The sequence below is a fragment of the Peromyscus eremicus genome, chromosome 20 (assembly GCF_949786415.1).
Source record: "Peromyscus eremicus chromosome 20, PerEre_H2_v1, whole genome shotgun sequence".
Taxonomy (NCBI): Eukaryota; Metazoa; Chordata; class Mammalia; order Rodentia; family Cricetidae; genus Peromyscus; species Peromyscus eremicus.
The window spans coordinates 24,229,854-24,254,935 of NC_081436.1; the positions used below are offsets into that span (position 1 = coordinate 24,229,854).

At 58.7% G+C, this 25,082-nt stretch overlaps 1 protein-coding gene and 1 long non-coding RNA gene across 2 annotated transcripts; one reads left to right on the plus strand and one right to left on the minus strand.

Annotated features, from left to right (window-relative positions):
- Positions 1-19,159: 19,159 nt before the first annotated feature.
- Positions 19,160-23,956, minus strand: LOC131896281 (uncharacterized). The gene is made up of 2 exons (XR_009375426.1): positions 23,678-23,956; positions 19,160-19,795 (listed from the first exon to the last, which is right to left on the minus strand). It is a non-coding gene; the product is annotated as an uncharacterized LOC131896281 (long non-coding RNA).
- Positions 20,095-22,590, plus strand: Elfn2 (extracellular leucine rich repeat and fibronectin type III domain containing 2). The gene has a single exon (XM_059246849.1). The coding sequence runs from the start codon at positions 20,095-20,097 to the stop codon at positions 22,588-22,590; it is 2,496 nt and encodes an 831-aa protein (XP_059102832.1).
- Positions 23,957-25,082: the final 1,126 nt, after the last annotated feature.

A 25,082-nucleotide genomic window follows, 5' to 3' on the forward strand; every position in this document is an offset into this window, starting at 1 on the left:
ACCTTGGGGCTTCTTTGAGGTTTCAGTGGTGTCTTTAAACCCTTATATTTTTGCTTCACCGAGGAAGGCCTTGCGGGGTGGCTGGGACCAGGGAGAGGTGAGGTAATGAATCCAGGTAGATGTGCGTTTTCATTTTAACCAATGGGAGTCAGGGGCTCTGAGGACGGGGCAGGAGCTCAGGAGTGTGACTCTGAGTGCTCACGGGGATGGAAGAAGTGATGGCTAAGAGGGTCACTGTAGACTGAGCAGCCCCCTCAAAGCTGGGACAGCATGGGAGAGACAGCTCTGGGCCCTATATGGAAGGAGATCGTGCAGGGAGCTGGGTCCAGAGGCCGAAAGACACAGCCTCTGAGACCAGGATTCCCAAGGCCAAGGAGGAGGGCAGACTCAGAGACCAAGCCTTCTGGGATGACTGGTGCCTGCTGGGCTGGAGGACTTCCTGTAGGAGGCAGCTTGGAGTCTCTGGTGAGAAACAGCAGTTGCCAGCCCACTGGGCTGTGGGAATCTCTGGGTAGGCCAAGAGGTGTGAGCAGACGCTAGCGTTAGACAGCGAGATGTTTACAGGGCAGCAGCACTGGGGAGGTCTGGAGGGGAGCGTGAGGAAGGCCCTGAGGAGAAGCCAGGATTTCGTGTCTTCTAGCCGTAGGGAACATGCTGGGTATGCGAGAGCTGTGGTGTGGGTGTGGCACTTCGGAACCAAACACCAATGCAGAGGGGAGAGCAGAGGAGAAGAGGAGCGGGATGGAAAGGGGGCTTGACGCCATTCTGGAGAGTTCTGGAGTGAGGGAGAGTGGTAGGGAGGGGCAGGGTCAAGAGAGGGGTCAAAACAAGGGCCATATCCAGAGGGCCCAGCACGAGCAAGGGGGGGGGGGGATGGTGTATATGTATGTATAGGTGAGCACAAGTGTATGTGGCATACGTGTACATATGTATGGCATGTATGTGTACATGGATAGCATATGTATGTGCACAGCACACACAGGCTTCCATGTATATGTTGATGTGGCACGTGTACATGCATAACATGGCACATAAGCATATGTGTATGTGTGTGGTGAGAGGTAGTTTATGCTGAGAGGATGTAGTTCATCCAGGTTCCAGCCACGGGGGCTTGTCAAATCCCCAGGGAGCTGGGGAGGTGCCAGGTGACTCTGGAGCCCAGGATGGTACCAGGCAACTGATGGGGGTGGGGATAGGCTGAGGTTGGCGGTCAGGAGGGGGCTTCCTGGGGGCAGCTGCTGCAGCAGTCCATGGAGCTGTTAGGTGGCAGCACACGGGGAGGGAAGGGTGGGTCGGATCCAGGGTGAGGGCTTGCTCTCTGGGTAGAAGGGAAAGCTGCAGTCTGGAGCTGCTGCTGCTGGTTGGACAGACTCACGTGCAGAAACAGCTGGACTAGAAGCCGAGCAGCCCAGCTGCCTTTGAAGGGTGAAAGGCAAGGGCAGAGCCAGGGGGAACCTGTAGCGTGAGGTCATTGTGCAAGGCTTGAGGTCGCCATGCAGGGCACTGCACTTGCTAACAGGTCTGGTGCCCTAGTTTACGGCTGCAGGGCTCTGAGCAGGCTTTTGTGAGGAGGACCCTGAAAGGGCCTGATTCACGAGGTGCTCGGCAGTGTGCGCTGCTCTGATTTCATCTAACATTGTGTCCCTAGAGACCCACGAGGAAGCCGGCCCAGAGAAGCTGCCCAGGCTGCCCAAGGTCACGCAGCTGGAGGTTTCGGAGCGAGAGTGTGGGTCCAGGTTGCAGGTGCCTGTTTGCTGTCCTTGCCTCGGAGCCTGTGGCTCCTGGGATGCAATCCGATGTTCTTTCTCTCTTCTGTTCAGAGGCCCTTGTGCCTCTCAGGGGCAGATGCAGGCAGGGGTTAGCTCCGGGACAGCTGCCTGCCTTGCCGTCAGAGCCTCTGCCTGCCCGCGTGTGAGTGGGGGCCCACGGACGAGAGGACAGCTGTGTCAGCTGCACATTGCAGACAAAGCTCATCTCAGAAGCTCTCTCCATGTCCTTCTCTTTTCCCTGTCCCTTGGCACCCACCTGGCCTGACCGTCCGTCCTGAGCAGGTCCAAGCCGGGCTGGCATGTGATCAGCATGCTGGTCAAGGCCCTAGAGTTGTGCTAAGAACCACATGGAGCTTGTTGTCGGGTGCAGAAGTGAGAAGGCCCACCGTGCTGAGGGTGGGACTGGTGGGGACCTGCCGTGTCCTTTTGCTTTCTCACTTTCCCCTCCAGGGTTCCTTCTCTGTGTTGGCTTCATGCTGCGACACAGAGTCACACCCATGCTGCCCTGGCCCTCTAGAGGGGAAACCATGGGCCTTGGGTGCTGAACTGCCAAGTGCGGAACAATTCAGTAGAGAAACCTGGGCTGGGGAAACACATCCTGGAGGCGGTGACGGGGCCGGTGCTGGGGAGGTTCACAGCAGAGGTCGGAGGAAGACATAGGCTCTTATCACAGATGCTTCCTATCACTTCAAGGAGCAAGGGTCCATCCCCAGGACTGCAGAACTCCCAGTTGATTTTGAGAGGCTCAGGCAGCCCCAGAGCAGCCTTCTGGAAGGCTCTGTCTTGCAGGCAGTGTGGAGAGGTTGCAGGTGGAGAGCAAGGGGCTGGACCGTGAAGTGGGTCTCATCATCCGGTGGGAGAGGCAGCATTGTCGATAAAGCTAAGCAGATGGCAGGCGATGGTGACCTTGACATGTGGGGGTGCTTGAGGAGGAGCAGCCGCGTGGGCTTGCTGAGCTGGAAGCATGTTTGGACAGCCTATGGTAGCACCTAGCAAGCCGATGCCTGAAGTGCCAGCACCCGGGGCAGTGGTTCTCAACCTGTGGGTCGCGATCTCTTCGGGGGAGGGAGGGGTCAAATGACCCTTTCACAGGGGTCACATATCAGATGTTTGAGTTACGATTCATAACTGTGTTGAAATTACAGTTATGGAGTAGCGATGAAAATGATTTTATGGTTGGGGGGGTCACCACAACATGAGGAACTGTATTAAGGGGTTGCAGCGATAGGAAGGTTGAGAACCACTGAACTAGGAGACTAGCACATGTCGGACCATGGAGAGAAGGGGGCAGAGGATGGCAACCTGATGAGGGGCCTGGGAACCTGCAGCAGTCAATGAGTCTGGATAGAAGGGGCACTCTAGAAGGCGGTGGCGTGTGCTGAGGCCTCGGTCCACGCCTTTGCCTTCTTTGGCTTCAGTTTTCCCCCCTCAGGGCTGTGGCCACCGATGGCTCTGACCTTCACCGAGGAGGTTCCTCAGAAGGTCTGAAGATGGCTGCTGCCGGTGCCTGCTGCCTGATCACAGACCTGGGGACATGAGCACTGACAGTTGGCGTTGGCTGCTGCATTTACTGATCACCTACTGTATACCTGCCTTGTGCTGGGGGGTGGGGAACTGCAGCTGAGCCCCCCCCCACCCCTGCGGTGCTCACAGCGGGTGTACGACACAGATGCACCCAGAGGGCCAGGAGGGCCACATTGCTTTATGCAAGCCCAGTCTGAAAATGTGGCTTTTCCTAAGAGGAGTTGGGAGCTAGTTACTTTACAAAATAACTTCCAGGAAGGTATCTTTAGACTCCAGAGCTTGGGCGCGTTTGCGAGGGTTTTGGTTTGCCTGGGCCTCACGGGTGTCCAGAGCTCCTGTCTCCTTGTCCTCTCTTCTGTTTGTCCGTGTCCTAGGCCAGGCAGCTACTGAGCTCGGCAGGTGCCGTGATGTGTGGATGGTGGTCTGCTTGGTGGAGCGCAGGCCTCTGAGGTGCCTGGCTTCCCAGACTCACCGGCTTCCGCCTGTCTTTCTAGCCTCCTGGTGGCCCTGTGGTGCCGGGCCGGTGCCTTGCCTGCCCCACGAGCTCCTAGTCACTGGTCCCCTAGGTCTCCCATCCCTTGGTGATGGCCGGTATGCTTCCGCCATTTCTTCCCCGTGTCTTTGTCGCTCAGGGTCTGTGGCTGTGGGAGGAGAAGGTCTCTTTGATGAAGAAGGAAGCTGATGTCTGCTGAGGCAGGGCCATGCTCAGGTCCCTGCTGCTGGATGCTTCACACACACACACACACCACCACCACCACCACCACCACCAAGCACACCAGCAATCTGAGCAGAGCTGGTGGGTAGAGGTCCAGCTCGGGAATCTCATTCCTGTTCTTAGCTGTGTGTCATTGGGCAAGTGGCTTCCCTGCTCTGGGCCTATTTCCTCATCTCTCCAATGGGTAGGGCAGCCAGGCCTACCCCTTAGGGTGCGAGTGACTGAACCATCTGGCGTGTGGTCGGGGCCTGGTTTTGATCTTGCCGTAACCAGATTCTAACCAGATTCTAACCAGATTCTTGGTTCTGGCTAGGCCACTTTGTCTTGGGCCTTGATCTCATCTGAGAAGTGGTCTGGTTAAGCAGGGGTCCTGTTGGCAGTGGATGGCCCACTGAGTGGCCCCAGGGACTCCACAGGAAGCTTCTTTTTCTTTCTTTCTTTTCTTTCTTTCTTTTTTTTTTTTTTTTTTTTTTTTGCTTTTTCGAGACAAGGTTTCTCTGTGTAGTTTTGGTGCCAATCCTGCATCTTACTCTGTAGACCAGGCTGGCCTCGAACTCACAGAGATCCACCTGGCTCTGCCTCCCAAGTGCTGGGATTAAAGGCATGCACCACTGCTGCCTGACCACAGGAAGCTTCTTTATGGGGTACCAGGTGCATCACTGCCTATTACCAGGGCTGTGGGTTGGGGCTGCTAGCCATGTGACCCTACAGGCCTGTGAGGAACCCATACTCAGACAAGGTGGGTAGAGTCATCCAGGGGAACAGAAGATACAGCCAGGCCCTTGGGGGTTGGGGATAGTACCTTCAGGATGGCTTCTGGCCTCAACCTGAGACCTGAGACAGCTCCTGATGGTCTCTGGAGCCCTGAAGGGTGGTCCTTGGGCAGCCCAGCAGAGGGAGAGGAGGAAGCAGGGGATGCTAGAGGTCCTGCTGCTGTCCACAAAAGAGCTGCTTCTGGTTTGAACAGCGGGACAGCAGGTGTGAGGCCTGGACAGGTGTCAAGATAGATTGGAGATGAGGGATGAGGGAGAGGCCAGCGTCAGGCATGAGGATGACGATGGAGCAGAGGCACCCAGAGGTTTGGGAAGGAGCCCAAGGTGATACAATCAGAGGGTGAGTGTGAAGCTTCAGGCTGCATCTCAGTTTGGGCAGGGGTGGCGGAGCCGGGTGGGGGGTTGGGAGGACGAGGGCAGCTGGCCCTGCTGATGTTGGTGGCCCTCGGCCTGGAGCTGCCTGGGGAGCACTGTGGAGGCAGAGAGCGGGTTGCAGCCAGTGGGATGTGGGGCGGGGGAGACGCTGCCCGAGGGAGGCATCCTCATGCTTCATTCGAGGGCTCTCTGGGTACCAGGTATAATGGAGACTAATGTGATGTCTGCCGAGGAACCGGTGGACGTGCAGCTCCAGCAGGCAAGCATGGATGTGGAAGGAAGGGCTCCGCTGGGGAAGGGCTGGGCTGGGGAGGGAGGGAGGGGGGGTGCTGGACTGAGCCGGCCTGCACCAGGTGTTCTGTGGCTACCTGAGCTCACAGCCAGCTCTAACCTTTCTGGGGAGATGACCGTGACCTCGCTGGCCTCTGTCACTCCACATCTGCCTCCCCACGACAAAACAAAGTATATACACTGTTGCGAGAATAGGGACTGGGTGCTGGGTTTAGCACAAGACTTGGGGCTGGGAAGGGCTCAGGAGGTGCTGGGGGTGATCATCAGTTCTGCCGTTATTATTATTATGTGACAGAGCCCACTTAGGGGTGGTCTGTGGGGTCACTTCATTTCTCGAGGACAAGAAATGAGTGTGTCCAAACCGACAGAGCAGGGACAAATTGTGGGGCAACCCCACCTTGACAGAGCTGACCTCTGTCTGATTTTACCAGGTCAACATGTGGGAAGCCCAGAGAGGGTAAGGGTTTTGTTCAAGGTCACACAGCAGCTGGTGATAGGAACCGACCTGTTGGCTTGTGGGGAGGGGACACGGGGGGGGGGGGGTTCGGGGTGCTTTGTCCCCCTCCTTTGTGAAGAAGAGATGCGATCGTTTATCAGGGGAGTTTAATAATGAATGAAGTCGAAGTGTCTCTAATGCAGGCAGCAGGCCCGAGGTAATAAAGGACCCTGTATTAATTCAGAAGTTAATGAATATGCAGGTGTGTCTGAATGATTAATGGGGCTCCCAAAGGCCTTGGAGAGGAGGTGTTGAGCTGTTGCTGGTGGAAACATGAATATTGCATACATCTGGGAAGCTGTATAGACTGGGAGCAGGTGGGCATGAACGAACTGGGGGGACCACAGTGGCCAGAGCACTGGAGACGCCCAGGCAGATCCTCCGGGTCATGACCAAGCAGTCTCACGTTCTTGCATAGCTGTCTTGAGCAAGTTAGTTAACTTTTGGGGGGCCTCCGTGCCCTCGAAGCAGGAGGACACAGACAGACTCGTGGCTGGCTCCCGGGACCCAGAAGAGCAAGTGCGCAAGCCTTGTGGGCTGGAGGCAGACTCAGGGGGCCCAGCTGGTCCAAACTGGTGCAGGATTTTGTGAGGGGAGCTAGGCGGGCACTTGTGAGGCCCTGGGTTCAAACCTGAGCGAGGGGAAGCTAGAAAAGAGAGTTGAGATGTAGATGAGAAAAGAAAAGACTGGAAAAGGCTGGATTATAGAAACCAGTGAAGAACAGCACTTTACAGTTTATAAGTGGGCAGGGGCCCTCCATCTACCCTTAGCTTCTTGTAGCAGCTGCATGGAGTTGAGAAGGTGCCCTGGGGGATGCCGCAATGCCTAGGCTCAGGGAGGTCTGGTGACTGTCCAGGCAGTGAGGGGTAGCGAGTGAGAAGCAGGCTTGCTGCTCTCATCCTGTGACTCACTCAGAGTATATGAAGACAGAGCCCCTAGGGGGTGGCGGGGGGTGGGGGGGTGGGATGGTGGGGTGGGGGGTGCGGTTGCCTTTGGGCTCCTCAGCTCCTCTGCCTGTTGTGTGAGTCTGTCTGAGTTGAGATTTTCACGAGACCCTGCTCCTTCCCCAGGCGTGGCTCCTGGACTCTGCAGCCATTGCTGCTCAGAACTGGGTTTATGAGTTCGTGGGCGCTTGTCTTAGATCCCAGGAGCAGTGGGCGCCGGGCCTCACAATCCCTTCTCAGCCTTGCTTGTCTTACCCTTCCTGCCAGTATGGTGATATCCTAAGCATTCAGGGCCGCCCGGTGCTAGTGAGGTGCCAGGGGGCATGTCTCCTTCTCTGACCCACGTCTGGCTGTGGGCACAGCACCCTTGGAATGAGCCCGTGGTGTGGTGCCTTTTTCGTCCTTCGGATCCAGAGGGGGGCATGGCGGCCACGTTGGGCACTGTTGCATTCTGGGTTTTGCAGGGTGGTTCAGACTGTCCCCGCAGCTTCATTCCCAATAAAGCCCCGCCTCCTTCTCATGAAGCTAGGATGGACCCAGAGGACAAAGCGTGCCCAGGGCTTGGCCCACCCAGGCTAGCTCTTGGGACTACCAGCTCCTGGCTGTAGAGGCTGTCAGAGTGAGCTCCAGAGCTCTGGCCGCTAGGTCTCTTCGACTCTGGCTCCACACTCCTAGGCAATGAGCGGGTCACTGCCTGGATACCTTTGGCTTCAGGGAAACCTCATTTCTCTCTTTGTGCTTCCTGGGGCTCTGGCCTGCGCCCCGAGGGCCTCTGCCAGCCAGCCCTGCTGGGGTAGAACTCTGTTGAGCTTGGTGGTCCCTGTCCTGATATAGCTTGCTGTGACATCCAAGGAAACCAAGGCCCAGAAGGAAGGCGGCTATGGGGCAGGGCTGGGGTTGGGGCCCTGCGGGCTGTGTATTTATAGACCCCACTGATCTATATTAACTCTGGGCCTGCTCAGGCTTTGGTAGCCTGGGATCTGAGGGCTGCTTTGAACCCTCTGGGGGGGCTGCTGTATCTGAGCTCATCCCCTGGGGAGAGGCGAACAGGGGTGAGCCCCCTTCTCACCTTCCCCTTCTGTGGCTGGGGGTTCCTGCTGGGGACTTGGCTTGCACAGTCTTTCGCTGCTTGGGCTGGACTGGGGCCACCCTCGGCGGCGGGGTGGGGGTGGGGTTGGTATCTTCGCCTGAGGATTGTCTGTCGTGCCTTGCTCCTTCCTTCCAGTTCTGCGGAGGGGAGAGACTGCCTGTACAGCATGGGATCCAGGGCAGCCCTGCCCCTGGCCCAAGCCTCAGTCCTCACAGCTGTAGAATGGGCATGATTCCCAGGCAGTTCCCAGGCATCAGGTGCCCAGCAGTCACAGCTCCTAAGCTGGAGGCCACTATGTGCATGCCTCCTGCGTCTCTTGCAGGCCTTGTCACGTGCTCAGAGGAACCAAAGTGTCGCCTCTAGATGGAACCTGTGAGAACCTAGGGGCAGCATGACTTGAACTCAGACTCACCTAAGTCTGAATGTTCCCTCTACCCAGGCTCCCTCTCCAGGGCCCGTGGGGTCCTTGGTGTGTGTGTGTGTGGTGGGGGGTGACTGAACTCCTCCCCCAACAGCGTGGTCCGGCCCCCTGGTTGCCATGGAAACAGCTCCACTAACTCTATGCTTCTCTTCCAGAGCAGAGACGACTGGCCGCCCTGAGTGCAATTCAATTCAACAGACATTTACTGAGTGCCTACTATGCGCCAGGCCTTAGGCTAGGCACTGGGGAGCACAGAGAGGAGAGTGGGGGGTTTCATTCTCAGATAGTTCTGGTACCAAGAGAGAAGCCTTGTGGAGGGTTGGAGCAGCAGAGCCCGGGGTTCAAGTGCATCACAGGAGGGCTACTGTTTATCCATGCCTCAGTTTCCCCACCTGTAACATGGGAGGGCAAGGTGGGGTGAGGCTTTTCCAGGATTCCATGGGCCACTCCTTGAGGGTGGGGTAGAGCAGGGAGGCCACCCCTCTCCTGCAGGCTCCTCAGAGAAGGGGCAAAGTTCTGGGCCCTAGGGTGTGTTGGGGGCGGGGGAAACGGTTCCCCAGACTCAGGAACACCATGAACAAAGACCTGGAGGACACGGTGGGGGAAGGGGGCGGTGAGGGTGGGCATCCCAGACGCTCTTCGGGTCTAGAAAAGGACACGGTACGGTGTGAGCTCAGAGAAGGCGAGAAGGCTTGAGGGCATGAGCTGTTCGGGGGGGGGGAGGCAGTGGCAGCCGTGATGGGCTGTTGAGGGAGTCAGGGACACGTCTTGTTTTGCCTCACCCTTCTCCTCCTTCTGTCCTTGGAACTTCCACAGACCCAGCAGTCATGTAGTTAGTGTGGCATCTGTGTTGTGCTGGGCATGCCACTGGCAGTCTTTACTGCTGCCCCCGGAGGTGGGTATTCGTGGGCCCAGGTCACAGGGGAGCACACCAGGCCTAGAGAGGGAGACAGACCTCTTGTCCGAGGTGCGATCTGACCCCAATGCTCCTACTGTTACCTCTCACTGAGGGGGTCTGTGCTCTGTGTGGCCTCTCCCATCTTGTCTATCCCAGTGTCCCGAGGGATTCCCAAGAGTCATGGCAGGAAGACACCCAGAAGCCACTTAGTTAGACTGTGGGCTTGGCAGCCATCCTTAGAGACCAGCCCAGAGGGGGCTCCTTCCTGGCTTCACGTGTGAGCAGCCTGAGGCTCGGGTCCGAGGTTAGACACAGGGAGGGACAGCCTGGGCTAAGATCCTGTCTCTTTAGCGGCAGCGGAGGCCTTGGGGATGGTGAAGCTGCCCCACCCCGACTGTGCAGGAGCTGCTCCCAGACAGCCTCGTCAGGGAGTGCCAAGGACTCAGAGCTCAGATCTGGGTTCAGGTCCTGGTGTTGCCTTGCATGACTGTGATGGTGAGAGACCGTTAGCCACGCTGAGCCTCGGTTTCTTTATTCGTTTCTGGGAGGGCTGGCTTTCCTATCCATTTAGCAGTGGTAGATGTTTATTGAGCACCTACTGAGGCCTGGTGCCGGCTGGGTTGGTGGGGAGGCTCAGAATTGGGCCTTCCCTGGGGAACTGAGTCTAAGGGAAAGGCCAGTGGCGGTTAGGATTCTGGTAGGGACGGAGAAGGACAAAGCCCAGGCAGGGGCTGTAGGGACCCATAACCAGGTGAGGAGAGTAGGGTTCCAGCTCCCAAAGGACCACAGGGGCTGGGCTCTGGGTGTGCTGGAATTTCCCCGGATCAGCCAGGAGCCAGGGAAGCCTTTCTGTTAGGGAAGAAGCCATTCTCAGATAGATGTTCTATCTAGCAAGTTCTCCCTCTGCTGGGTGGAGGAGAGATGTGATAGGTTAGTAAACCTGGAGGCAGACCAGAGAGGATGCTGAAGGAGAAGGACCAATGGGGCTGCTGGGCAGGATATCCCTAGGGTGGGGAGCTGGAGAGAAGCCAGGCAGGGGGTAAGGTGGGCAAGAGTGTCCTTCTAGGTGCCAGGGAGGGGACAGGCAGCTGGGACAGGGCTAGAGGGCGTGGGTGGTGGTGGTCAGGACAAAGCCATCTCTTAGGAACCACGGAGAGGACCAAGATGTGCCCTGGGGCAGGAAGTAGGCTTAAGGGGAGCGGAGAGCTGGAATGGGACCCCGGGAAGGCTTCTGAGGAACAGGGACAGGGGAGGAAAGCCAGCCATGCGGTTCCTCAGGCTGGGAAGGCTGTGTTTCCTTCCGCCCACGGTGTTTTCCCAGAGTGAGATAGTGGATGTCAAGTCTTGGGTGGCAGGAGGGCCCTGAGGAGGCAGGGAAGGCAGAAGCCTAGCTCCCGGCCCTAGGAAGGGGAGGCTGCAGTACAAGGGAAGGTGTTTGGGAATGGAGTAAAATATTTGCATGCGTAACAGGGCTGGGCGAGGAGAGGAAATTACCATACATCAGGATCTTGTTATTCAACCTAATTTTCAAAGGGGCACAGCTGTCGCGCTGAGATAATCCGTTAATTATAACAGCCATTGTGCTTTGGCAATGGGAGAGAAACCGAGGCTGGGTACAGGCTGAGGCTGGGGTGGGGTGGCCCTTTGAGGGCCCAGGACCTCAGAGAGGGGGCAGGGAGAGAGACCGAGAGGGGTGCTGGGCTCTCAGGACTAGAGGGAAGAGCAGGGCAGGGACCAGGCCGCAGCCTCTGCACAGCACCGTCAGCATGGAGGTGACAAGGCCAGCTGGCACTGTGCTCCTGGAGCCGGTTGCCGGAACCTTCTAGAGCAGTTAACTTTATTGAGCAGTTACTATGTGCCAGACCCTGCTTCCTCTAGCTGCTACCTATAGCCAGAGTCCTTTTCACAAGAGGAAACACCCGGGAAGGAAGCTTACCAGGACCACCGGGTAGGCAGTTGGCAGAGTCCCATGTGATCTGAGTATGGCTCTGAACTTCCAGGGTAGCCTGAGGGACAAGACCCACTGAGTGGGGTAGACACAGGAGCTTCCATGGTTTAAGGCATGCCATCACCGCGGTCACGGGTGGCCCTCCCCCAGTGGCGTTTCCGGGGCCCTGGGTGCGGACAGAGCCTCCTTGTTCTCTGGGCTGCAGCTGCAGGCCCCCCCGCGGCCTCCAAGGCAGCCTTCAGTCTGGCCCCCAACCCCCAGAACAACTGCCCTCAGGGCCAGGAGAGGGCGTTGCATACTATCTCTGGTGGCACCCATGCTGGTCTTTGCGACCGCCTGCTTGGAGGTAGGAAGGATACAGACAGCTAGCTCTGTCCTGGGAGGAATTCTCAGCCCAGCCTTGGGGGGGATGCTTTGTAGCAGGAACCTTGGGTGCTGGGGCCTGGGAGAGGCAGGTGGGAGGCAGTAAGTCATGGGACAGTACCCTGAAGTCTGGCTGCCCAGGACCCCACATACGTTTGGTCCAAACTTGGAGTCAGACTTAGGCCTAATGTCCACGCAACCTGGACTAGGAATTCAGCAGAGGCCAGCTGGCAGGGTAGGATGCTTATTCTGAAAATTCAGCTGGAACTCCCAGTGTGACCCAGAGATCCAGGTAGCACAGTTGGAGGGCAGGCGAGAAGTTGGGGGTCCTCAGAGGAGCAGCAGGTACGGGGTGGGAAGAACTCTATGAGGATTCCCCTGCTAAAAGCCAAGGAGAAGCCAGGGGAGGAGTTTAAAGTCCTGGAGAGTGGATGACTCCTAGCCCAGGCCTAGAAACTGCAGACTGATGGGACCAAAGAGCCACAATCCTAGATTCATCATTGGAAACTCCAAAACGGACAGACCCATGCTGCTAATGTCCTAGCATTCTGAGACCCAGAACCAGTACAGGGCAGGGTGGTGTGGGGTGTGGCTGGAGGCAAGGGTTGAGTATGTGGGCCAGGAGCAGCCTGTTGGTGGGTCTCCACGCAAGCTGGCATCACTGCCCCCCCCCCACCACGAGAGTCCCTGTCTTGTTTGCCTCATAAACTTCGCTGCCCAGGGGTCAGGGAGACAGTCAGGGAGGGCAGTACCACGGCTACCCCGTTGTCTGCGGGTGCTACTGGGTTCCAGAAACAGGGATGCTTTAAAGATAAAAGCTCCCAAGCTTTCCACATTGCCAGCTAGCTAAAAACAAAAATTTAATTACTGTCCAGATGAAGCAGGGTCCCTTGGCATTGCATGAGTCAGAGCCGGAGGCCGAGGAGGAGAAAGCCACTGCGGAGCGGCTGGAGACTAGTCCCTCCCTGTGTATAGTAGTGATCAGAAGGCCACAGGCTCAAAGGCTGCTTCCCAGGAAGCCGCCAGGCCCAACTGATGCCTTTTCTGCCCCATGTATCCCCCCCCGACAGGCCAGGCTGCTCCAGTGGGCTGCATGCTCTGACCTGGAGCTTCCGCTTCTCCCCAGAGGCCCCCTGACACACTGCCCTGCCTGGGGATGACCCTTAAGGATACTGGAAGGCAGGAAAATGCCCACCCTTGGGACCCTGGAAGAGGAGCAGGCAGAACCAAGAGGGTGGGCCTAGCCGGTGCCTGGTACATAGTAGGTGTTCCATAAATGTTTATTGAATGAATGAATGGAGGCCATGCAGGCAGAGGCAGCGTGCGCGCGCAGGCACAGTGCAAGAGCGGGTCCAGTGGAGACGGTGAGTAGCGTCCAGGGGCTGCCGCTGAGCCAAGAGGGGGAGGAGAGGCCAGGCAGGAGAGGGCAGGAGTCATAGAGGGGAAGAGACCAGGTGGAAGGGGAGAGGAGGCCGGAGGGGGAGAGGCCAGGCAGAGAAAGGACAGGGTCAGGTGGGGGGAGGAGAGGTCAGGAGGGGAGAGGGTATTATACAGTGGGGGCGGCGGGGGCGGGGGGAGGAGAGTCAGGTACTAGATACGGGTTCCAGGGGAGGAGAGATTCTGTGAGGGAGGGGAGGAAGACAGTTCCCTGAGCAGGGGGGGCTCTGCAAGAGTCAGTGGTGCTAAGATGGACCTCCTTTCAGAGCCTCCTTGAGGTGGGCCCCCCAAGGGCCCCTGTGCCTGGTGTCTTAGGTTGGTTGGGGCTGGGGCGGGCAGGAGCTGGGCCAGGCCAGGCATTGCAGAACTGTTTACAAAACCAGGGCTGGGCCTCCCTGGCAGGCTGTGGGCAGTAGCCAGGTTCAAGGCCTTATTGGGGTCCTTGACTTCCTGCGTGGAGGATTAGTTGTGGTTAGTGCTGGGGTGCCTTGGGGACAGGGATGTAGAGGACCCATGAGCTGGGAAGGTTGATACGGCGGGCAGAGACTGGGAGACCCGTGCACGCTGCTGTTCTCTGAACCCAGGAGGAACTGAGGCCCAGAGACAAAACGCCCTGGATTGTAGGGATCACATGAGGAACCAGCCTGGCAGGCCTCATTGCCTCAAAGCTGGTGCTCTTCCATGCCAAGGCTCTGCCTATGGCAGGCCCTTCTTGGTTGTGTCTCTGGCCAAGAGTTCCATGTTCCAGATGTGTGTGGGTCTTCTTAGGCTCTGGAGGCTGACCAAAGCTCAGAGATGGCAAGCTGTGTCTACCGCGCGGCAGAGCAGGTACAAGAGGAGCCCCCGGCAGGGGGTGTTGGAGGTGTGGTGCCTGAGTGTGGCTGGAGGGATGGCGTCTTCCTCACCCAGGCCTGCTCTCTCCTCCCTGTGCCATGCACAGGCATGGCGGCTCCCAGCACGGGGTAACTCACGGGTGCCGAGGCAGAGGGCAGAGGCCAGCTCCCCGGGGACGCAGAGCAGCTGGCATGTGGGCTGAGATTAATGAGACGTGATTGAATGGGGTGGATGAAACCCAGCACCTCGGGTGAGACAGAGACAGAACGGCCCCCAGGTGTCCTGGACGTTCTGAGGGTGTCTGACAGTGTGCACATGGGGCCCCGGGGCCCCGGGTGACATCTAGGACAAGGTGAGGACAACGGACACACGCTCCCGCCGCTGCACGGGCAGGAAGCAGGAAGCCAAGCCTGGTGGAAGCGGCGGCTCAGAGACAACATTGGTCTTGGTGCTGGGTTCCGGGTCGCCCGATGGTAGGAGTGACCTGGGGTGGCTGAACCCAGGGCAGGAAGGAGCCGGCACCACGGATGAGGGAGAGATGGAGATGATACAGCAGCAGGCACCCACTGAGAGTCCTGTGGTGGACGCATGCAAGCGTGGGAAGCAGTACCTGCAGAGACCCTAGCAAGCACTCGGGCTGGCCTCCGTTCCTGGCTGTGTGACCTTGGGCAGAGGGCTACGCCTCTCTGAGTCTCTCTGTCTCTTTGTCTGGAATGAGAAGTGTAAGGGGTTATGAGGCCAGGAGGCTCAGGGCATTTCCTGCCACATTGTGAGCCCCCACTGGCAGTGAGTTCTGACCTCTGATACTTAGGCCCTGAGAAGACCCTCTTCCTGCTGCTACCCCCCCCATCTCTCCTGCACACGGCAGCCCCAGCATCCGGTGTGTCTGAGCCTGCCGCAAGCGTGGGGGCTACACCAGTGAACAGGATAGAGCCCCACTGTGCTGTGCTGGGTGCTGGAGTGAGGGAGTGGGCGGCAGGGGAGAGTCAGATGTCATGGTTGAGCACAGCGAGGGGACAAAAGCTAGGTTGGGCGACAAGCGGGTTCTCTCAGGTTTGGGGATAAAGCAGGGGTGAAGGTAGGGAGCAGTTTAGGAGACCTAAGGTGAAGCAGTGGGCTGTGGAGGTGCTGAGGAAATACACACCAGGCAGAATCATGTGCAAAGGTCCTGGGGTTGAGACGCACAACTGGTGACTTCTTGACTGATAGATAAGTTAGCCTCCCGGGGGTTGGGGACAGCTCCTTCTGTCAGGTGGGGGTATACCAGGGTCAGAACACCCATAAGATGGTCAGAGTGTGTGTGTGTGTGTGTGTGTGTGTGTGTGTGTGTGTCCCACTACCATGAGTCCAGCCTTCCAGTCTTGTCATCTGCCGACGGAGGCATTAGTCACACAGGATTGAGGGGAGGAGACTGGAGCCCAGAGGGTGGTGAGCCTGCCTGTGTCACGCAGCCCTGTGTTTGATCCCAGAACCTCTTATTTCCAGTGCCTGCACTTTTGCCTGTCTCCCTTGGGGCAGACACGTCACCCCCGAAACCCAGGTAACTTATCAACTTACTGGGTGGTCTAGCGGCAGGGGCACAATGCTCCGCTTCCCCGAGGAGGAACAGAGGCCCCGGGGAAGCAGTGTGCCCCAGAAGACCCTGGAAGGTGAAGGCAGCAGTAAGCTCTAGTGTCCAGTCCCTTGGCCCCAGGAGGTAGCCAGCTTTGTCCCTCAAGGTGAACGGATGGGCAGTGGCCGGGTGGCCCTGTGCTAGCGTCTGGAGAGGAATGGTGATGTTGCCGTGAGGGCTGAGAGCTCTGGCTGGGCCTGAGGCACCCTGTCTTTCTAATCCGGGGCAACGCCATGGACACAAGTGGTTATGCTGGGGGAGGCTTGGCCAGCCTGGCCCCGAAAAAGAGTCTGCCAGGGCTCAGCCGCTGCAAGCAATGTGTCCCTGCTGATTTCCTCGTCGCTCATGGGTGGCCGTGACGCCAGCCACATGTTTCCATGTCCTGTCCCTGTCCCTTGAGCTGAGCAGTGTCCCCATGGGGGTGGAAGCCTGGGTCAGCACAGCTGAGACAACTCTTCGCTCCGTACAGGACTGGTATGCCCCCCGCTGTGTCCTGGAGGTTCCTGGAAGCCCGGGCACTGGTCATCTTGCCACATAAGAGGGGAAACTGAGGCTCAGAGAAGGCCTGTGGCTCACCAAGAGTCTCAGAGTGGGCCATTCTCATCCAGACCGCCACAGGCTGATGTCATGCTAGAAGCCACACCAACCGTAACACTAGGCCTGGGTTGCCCGCTGTGGGAACCCGCTGCTGCCCCTGTCAGGCCTGTGGGGTGCATCCCTTCAGCTTCATGTGTGAGGGAACCAGGGTTCAGGCCAACGCCTGCACTTCTGACCTGCTCCAGTGCTGCGCGGGACCCGGACCACGCTCCCGCTTTTGTCGTGGCCCCCATTTTCCTCACGGGAAGCCTGGAATCCAGCTGAGCCTGGGCTCATCTTTTCATTTGGGGGATGCTAGGATTCTGAGTCCATGAGAGAAAGGGCAGGGGCATAACCCCAGCTGGGTTAACCTGGCCATTGCAGCCAAGCCTGAGACAGAAGAAGGACACTGCCCAGGTGGCTAAGTCTCTCTCTCTCCAGCTCTGACCTACCCTCTCTACTCCCCAGTAGCCTGTGCCCACTGGTGTTGCTGGCTCTTCCTCCTTTCTGTCCGAGGACTCGTGGGAAGGGACATCATACGGCCTGTAGCCGGCTAGACTGCCCTTTGCTAGTGCTGCCCAGGTCTGGAATGCGTTCCCTGCCCGTTTTGCTGCATGGCTCCCAAGATGGTGGCACTATCACCATCTCAGGCTCTGGCCAGCTGCCCTGCACGCTTCCGTCTTCCCTCTGACATGCTGCAGGATGTGTTTCAGGGCTTAGCTGAGTCCAGGCTCGTGTGTCTCCTTTGGGCCTTGGGGGTAGGCAGCAGGTACCTGTGCCACACTGTCATACCCGAGCCTGTCCCCTCTCTCCCTGTGGTCGGTCCTCTGGCGGAGGCACTCTCCGTTTTGTCTCCCTGCTCACCTGTCACCGTGGTTTTATTTCTCCTTCGTCCCAGGTGTGTGTGTGTGTGTGTGTGTGTGTGTGTGTGTGTGTGTGTGTGTAGCACCCTCGTGGGAGCAGGGGAGGGGGGCCTGTCTGTTTGACCCCTGAGACCCTCACACCCACCCCCTGCACACCTGCACCTTGGTCGGGAGAGCAGCTGGGCGGGGGTGGGGGGGAGTGCTACTGTCAGCATCTCTGTGGCCTTGTCCTCTCCCTGCCAGTACTGGGCCTCCACGGGTGGTGGGCAGACAGCCCAGCGTGGGGACAGGGCAACTGACGCATGCATGCGGGACACAGTGATGGGAGTCTCCGCCCCACTGTGCGTCACAAGGAGAGTAGGAGCTGGGCCTCGGCCCAAGCTGTCCCGGGGAGCAGAGGAGAGGGGTCACCTTGTGGGTTTGGGGGAACCACGGGGCCTCTACCTATGTTGGCCTATCTTGAAAGGGCAAGACCAGGTGGGATCGGCACCTCTCCAAACCAGGGCCCCCTTCCACCCCCTCCCTTGGCCTCTTCCCATCCCCTGCCTGACAGTGTCCTCCACAGCTCCGGCCAGCCTGCTCCTGGCTAAGGTGATACTGATTTAGCTCAGATCTGAGCAGGGGAAAGCGACTCTGTGTGGCTGGTTGTGTGTGTGCGCTCACACACACACGTGCGAGCAACACACATGTGCTTAAGCGTCACAGAGGGGGTGGGTGATTGCCTTCCTTTCCAAGGCCCCAGACGTGCATGCCTGCCACCCCTCGGCATGGGTCCCTGTGGCTGATCATAGCTGCACCTGTCCTGTGCACACACGCTCGTGCTTATGTGCCTGCCTGCATGTCGTCTTGGGGAAGGTGTCAGAGCCCTTGTATCTGTGCACTGAGCCAGCCACACACCTGTGCGTGCACCTGCATACCAATGTGGTCCCCAGACTGAGGAGGGCCTGCGTTACAGGCTGAGGGCTCTCGGCCGGGCTGGTGCCCACTTCTCAAGACAGCCAGCGGAAGGACTTTACCCCCTCCGGGACGGTCTGTCTGCCCGTGGGAGGGGAAACTGAGGCCATGGGTCACAGGAGCCAAACTCTCCAGCTGTGACAGCTTTGTGTGGTGCAGGTGAGGACGGAAGAGCTGTCAGCTGCCTAGGCAGCCTTGTGACACCCACACTGGCCCTGCAGTGGGGAGAAAGTCTGACCTCAAAGATCTCCATCCTGCCTTTGACCCAGGTTGGACCTCATCACCAGGCACCCTCAGCGCGTGCCACCAGAGCTTCCTCTCGGTGTGTCCCCCTGGCTCCCTCCCTCTTCTCCTCTGCCGCTCACAGCTTTAAATTGGCTTCCCTTTAACACAGTCTAGACATTTTTTTTTTCAAAGTGCTCTTTCCTGGAGTCTTCCCCCAGGGGAGGGGCAGGGGTGGAGGTGGCACTTGTGGACACTGTTCCGGCTTTCTTTGGACAAATGTGGATTTCTCTGACCATCTTGTGTCCTTGTCGGAACACAACTGTCTAGGGCCCTTATGGTTTCTGGAGCCTGGAGCACAGGGTGTGAGCCTGAGCCAGGACTGGCAGTATGCAGCTTGTAGGGGACCCAGCCAAATCTCCCCAGGGCAAACTTTGGGGCCTGGTTTCCTCGTGGGAAAGTGAAGGATGAATCAGATGGGCTGTGGGCTGTGGCCCCCTGCTGCTGTCCTGTCCTCTGTGTCTCAGGGTGAGCAGCCAAGTCACCTTGCTACTTCCCATCAAATGGCCCAGGAAAGGGCTGGATTCCCCCACTCTGCACAGAAGTGAAGTAGCTAAGAGACACCATGATTTACCCAGCTAGTCAGGCTGTGCAGGAAGGGCCTCCTGATTCCTGACTCCATGGGGGGGACTCTGAGTGTCTCAGGAACCTTGATCCTGGCCCAGGCTTTGCTGTGTTACTTGGGGCAAAGCCCTGTCCTTCTCTGAGCCTCTGACTCTGGAAGAGGATATAAGGATTTAACCATGTTGGTCCCAAGTCCTGAGCCTCCTTTGGGCAGCACGCTGTCCTTGGGAGAACTCTACTAGGGAATTTGTCTAGAGTCCCTAACTCCTGGCCCTTCTCTTTGAGCTTAGTTATGCCCATAGGACCAGCCCTCCTTCTGCAGAGACCCTGGCCCTTGTGCTCCACCACAAGGGAGGCCCACTGCCAGCCTGTTTTGCTCCCCTCCCCCATGGAAGCTGAGACAAGGGAATTATTTTTGGAACAAGAGCAGTTACACAACAAATGAATTATTTATCTTTGGGCATGGAGAATGAGGCATTTTGCCGGGCTTCTTAGTTCTCATCCGGATTTGGGGGTGCCCACTTGGATGTGTGGACATGTCTGTCATGTACACAGATGTTAGGGGTGTGTGCGTGTGTGTGTGTGTGTGTGTCCCTCCCATGTGCATCCCATGGAGCTTTTTTTGGTTTTGTGAGCTTTGTGCAGGCCGGCAGTGGCCTGTGGACACAGTGTGCCGGGTGTGCCCTGGAGGGTGTCCACGCACTTGTGCCCACCCATTCCTTGCTGGGTTTCCTTCTCTGTCTTGGTGCTCAGACTACCCCCGCCCCCACTGTAACTCTTCCCTGGTTCTCTCTTTCCTGCCTTGCCACCCCAGCCCTCCCTTGCTTTAAGGAAGCAGGGGCCCTGGGGTGCTTGCTGGTGCAGAGTCCCTGGTTCCAAAGGGGCGTAAAAGAGGGGTGGGGGGGCCTACACTGGATCTGAAGGGGTGAGTCGGGGCCCTCACACTGATCTCTCACTTCTCTTGATACCACCTTTCAGGAACTAGGTGGCAGATGGGCTTCTTCCTTCCTGTCTCCAGCTCGCTCACCGTCCCGCCGTGTTGCGCTCCTGGGAACTGCTTGAAGCTCTGATCCTGGAACCCGAGGGGAAGGAGGGAGAAGAGCAAGAAGTCAAAGCCTGGGAACCTGCACTTCCGGCAGGAACCTAGAGCCGCAGCAACGCCTAGTGCCTGCTTGTAGCCCTTCAGAACAGCAGGCGCCAGCTGTATCCATCCTGCCCAGGGCCCCCCCGTGCTGGAGGTCACCCCCCAAGATGGTGATGGCTCCAGGGAGGACTGTGCTACCGGCCCCATCCTCTGGCTGCTAGGTCCCTCCGTTCTTTGGCCCTTCACCCCAGCTGGGTCCACAAGGGGTCGAAGCCTGGGCCATGCTGCGCCTGGGGCTGTGCGCGGCCGCGCTGCTGTGTGTGTGCCAGCCGGGCGCTGTGTATGCTGACTGCTGGCTCATTGAGGGAGACAAGGGCTACGTGTGGCTGGCCATCTGCAGCCAGAACCAGCCACCCTATGAGACCATCCCCCAGCACATCAACAGCACTGTGCACGACCTGCGGCTCAATGAGAACAAGCTCAAGGCTGTCCTCTACTCCTCGCTCAATCGCTTCGGGAACCTAACGGACCTCAACCTCACCAAGAACGAGATCTCCTACATCGAGGACGGTGCCTTCCTGGGCCAGACGAGCCTGCAGGTCCTTCAACTGGGCTACAACCGGCTCAGCAACCTGACGGAGGGCATGCTGCGTGGCATGAGCCGCCTGCAGTTCCTCTTTGTCCAGCACAACCTCATCGAGGTGGTGACGCCCACCGCCTTCTCAGAGTGCCCCAGCCTCATCAGCATCGACCTGTCCTCCAACCGCCTCAGCCGTCTTGATGGCTCCACCTTTGCCAGCCTCGCCAGCCTCATGGTGTGCGAGCTGGCCGGCAACCCCTTCAACTGTGAGTGTGACCTCTTCGGCTTCCTCGCCTGGCTCGTGGTCTTCAACAACGTCACCAAGAACTACGACCGCCTGCAGTGTGAGTCACCGAGGGAGTTCGCTGGTTACCCATTGCTTGTGCCCCGACCTTACCATAGCCTCAACGCCATCACCGTCCTGCAGGCCAAGTGCCGCAATGGCTCGATGCCTGCCCGGCCCGTGAGTCACCCTACACCCTACTCCACGGATGCCCAGAGGGAGCCTGACGAGAACTCAGGCTTCAATCCTGACGAGATCCTCTCGGTGGAGCCGCCGGCCTCATCTACCACAGATGCGTCTGCGGGACCTGCCATCAAGCTGCACCAGGTCACCTTCACCTCAGCCACCCTGGTTGTCATCATTCCGCACCCTTACAGCAAGATGTACGTGCTGGTCCAGTACAACAACAGCTACTTCTCCGACGTCATGACACTCAAGAACAAGAAGGAGATCGTGACGCTGGACAAGCTGCGGGCGCACACCGAGTACACCTTCTGTGTCACCTCGCTACGTAACAGCCGCCGCTTCAACCACACCTGCCTGACCTTCACCACGAGGGACCCTGTGCCCGGGGACCTGGCCCCCAGCACCTCCACCACCACGCACTACATCATGACCATCCTGGGCTGCCTGTTTGGCATGGTCATTGTGCTGGGGGCCGTCTACTACTGCCTGCGCAAGCGGCGCATGCAAGAGGAGAAGCAGAAGTCCGTCAATGTCAAGAAGACTATCTTGGAGATGCGCTATGGTGCCGATGTGGATGCCGGTTCCATGGTGCACGCCGCCCAGAAGTTGGTCGAGCCTCCTGTACTGCCTGTGGCCCGCATGTCCTCGATTCCCTCCATAATCGGGGAGAAGCTGCCGGCCTCCAAGGGGCTGGAGGCGGGGCTAGACACGCCCAAGGTTGCTACCAAAGGCAACTATATCGAGGTGCGCACAGGTGCTGCAGGGGACGGCCTGGCCCGGCCCGAGGAAGAGCTCCCAGACATCGAAAACGGCCAGGGCTCGGCTGCAGAGATCTCCACCATTGCCAAGGAAGTGGACAAGGTCAACCAGATCATTAACAACTGTATCGATGCCCTCAAGCTAGACTCGGCCTCTTTCCTAGGGGGTGGCAGTGGGGGCGGGGACTCTGAGCTGGCCTTCGAGTGCCAGTCCCTCCCTGCAGCTACTGCCGCCTCCTCAGCTGCCACCCCTGGGGCGCTAGAGCTGCCCAGCTTCCTGTCACCCCCCTTCAAGGAGAGTTCCCACCACCCGCTACAGCGCCAGCTGAGCGCGGATGCTGCGGTAACCCGCAAGACCTGCAGTGTGTCATCCAGTGGTTCCATCAAGAGCGCCAAGGTCTTCAGCCTGGACGTGCCAGACCATCCAACCCCCACCGGGCTGGCCAAGGGCGACTCCAAGTACATAGAGAAAGGCAGCCCCCTCAACAGCCCGCTGGACCGGCTTCCACTGGTGCCCACAAGCAGCAGTGGTAGCAGTGGTGGTGGTGGTGGTGGTAGTGTTGGTGGTGGTGGTGGTGGTGGTGGCATTCACCACCTGGAGGTGAAGCCGGCCTACCACTGCAGCGAACACCGGCACAGCTTCCCTGCTCTCTACTATGAGGAGGGCACCGACAGCCTGAGCCAGCGCGTGTCCTTCCTCAAGCCACTGACCCGTTCCAAGCGCGACTCCGCCTATTCGCAGCTCTCCCCAAGACATTACTACTCAGGGTATTCCTCCAGCCCTGAGTACTCGTCTGAGAGCACACATAAGATCTGGGAGCGCTTCCGGCCCTACAAGAAGCACCACCGCGAGGAGGTGTACATGGCTGCCGGCCACGCCCTGCGCAAGAAGGTCCAGTTCGCCAAGGATGAGGACCTGCATGACATCCTTGATTACTGGAAGGGGGTCTCAGCCCAGCAGAAGCTGTGACCCTCTCCTCCCCCACCGGTGAGGTGAGGGGGAGGGGCAGGGGCCCTTGGGGGAGGGGGGACCGGGCCCCGCCAAGGGTGGCCGGGAGGCGGGGGACAGGCCAAGGGGTCCGGGCCCAAGGGGCCCGGGCCTAGGAGTGGACGTACATGCACACCCGCACACACACACCCACACACACACACTTGACCACCACCTGACTGTGAAGCAACCAACACCCAACAATAACGGACAGGAAAACGAACATTTTCCTTAAAGTTTACAACCTGCTACCGAAACCAGTTTGTCTTCTACTGTGCTGCCCAAGGGACTCACTGGGCTGGGGAAAGAGGCCAGAGAGGGTGTGGGGCCTGGGACTCACTGGAATAGAAGCAAACCATAGAGAGCCCTCTTGTTCAGAGAGGGTATCCTCCAAGCTGGGGGACATTTCCCTTGGCGATCTGGCAACATGTGGACATTGGGCAATCCTCTCCTCCCACTTTATGGATGGCCCAGGAGGAGGAAAAGAAGCCCCCGGGGGTATCACCCAACAGGTTACAGCTCTGTCTCCCAGCTTCCTGGCCCAGCGCTGGCCCCGCCTCCAGCTGCTCCTCTGGGCCCCACCCCCTCCGTCCACTACCCCTTCCAAAGCTGTGGTCTCAGGGGTCTAGGGACTGAGGTAGGCAGGTGCTTCTCTTCTCTAGCAAGTCCATGGGCACCCACAAGGTGAAAGGCTATGGTCCCTAGCCCTGGGTGGTCAGGAGTGAGGAATGTCCTGCTGACCAGAGAGTAGCAGAGGCAAGGGTGCCACCAACCCCCTTCAAGTGTCTTCCAAGTAGCCCCGGGGAGCTGCCTGGGGGTGGGGTGGTGGGTAGACCTGCTCCCCACTGGTATCTCAGGTGCAGGCCCCCAAGCCACAGCCCCTAGTTTCTCTGGGTCTCCGGGTCCCCTACCCACGACAGAGAGGCAAAAGTGAATGTCAAGGCCTGGGGCTGGTGTGGAGATGATATGGAATGTAGGGAGTCCTCCCTGCATCCTGCGCTCACACTTGCTTGGCCCCTGCTGTGTGCAGCATCTTGGCCTGCCCAGGAGGGCATCTGCCCCACCCCACCCTGTCTCACCCCTTGGCTAGAGGGGCTCTCGTGTTTCCATGGAGATGGCCACAGTCCTCTTTCTGACCCACTCCCAACACCAATCAAAGCACAAACAGTGAGGTGCCCCCCTACTGCCCTGGTCAGAGAGCGGGCCAGGTTCCTGGCCCCTCCTCTTCCCTAGCCAGTTTGTTGCCACGGCAACCCAGTGCCTGGCAGTTGGTGCCCAGAGCGACCAACTGACCAACCGTTGGGCTCTGGAGTTCTCTCAGTGTGGTTGGCAGCAGAGGGTGGTGAAGGAGGCCTGGCCAGGCGGCAGCTCTCTTAAGAGCCAGGAGCTTCCAGGGACAAGCTCTGGAGGTTATTCTGGAGTCCTAAGACTAGGCTAAGGCATTGTCTTTGCCTTTGAGTAGGCAGTGGGCCTGTGGGCCACGGGGACAGCTGTTCTAGGCAGTTCTGCTCTCTGCCTGTGTTGCCCTTTGGAACCTTCCTGGCTCTACTCCAACCCTTCCAGAGACCCCTCACTCCTGCCACTCTTCTGGGCTTCTTGAGATGGGAACGCGCAACTGTGGAGTGAGGGGCAGGCGGGAATGGGGGTGGCGTCTCAGTCCACCTGTGAGGGCTCTGACCAGGAAAGCTAGGGCTATCCTTGGGGGTGGGGTACAGGGAAGGACTGGGGTGGGGAGACTTGACTGAACGCCTCTATCACATCGACTTTTGGGGTGGGCCGAGCCCAGGGCTCACTCAGGGGTGACATTTGCAAAAAAAAAAAAAAAAAAAAGACCGTTCTCCTGGGGGAGAAGAGGGGACTGGCCAGCCTGGATGTGAAGAGCAGAGCTCCCCCAGCCACAAACCTGCCCTCACCCCACCCTATACCCACCACCCCGAGAACAGCAGGCAGGCCGAGAGGCCAGGGGTGTGAGCAAGCAGACCTCTGTTTTCTTTGCATGACGATTTTACTGTATTTTTCTGAGCAAACATCTGTCGTGTATGTGCCAGTTTGTCCAGACTCCCCTGCCCACCCCTAGCCCCTCCATGTGATCCGAGCAGCTCTTGAAACCCAGGGAGGGCCAGCTCTGCAGAAGACCCAAAACAGGTGCCACCAACATAGCCCTGCCCTCTCCGCCCCCGCCCCCTTCTCCCATCTTTCTGGGCACCGGGCCGGCGAGGGCTGCCCTCCGTCCGCCTTCCCCGCCCCTTCCTATCTCTGTCCCATTCCGCCCCTGCTGGTCCTTTTCCCTCCTCTCCACCAGGCAAGGCAGGTCTCAGAAGAGTGTTCTCAAGGCCATGTTCTCGTAGAAGGGGCTGTGGGAGGATCCTTGTCGACCTGTTCCCCTTTGGAAATGAAGCTGGGGCCCTCTGAAGAGGCACCTTGTCTGGCAGGCGGCTCAGCCAGCCCCCCGGGATGGGGAAGGTTGTCCGCCA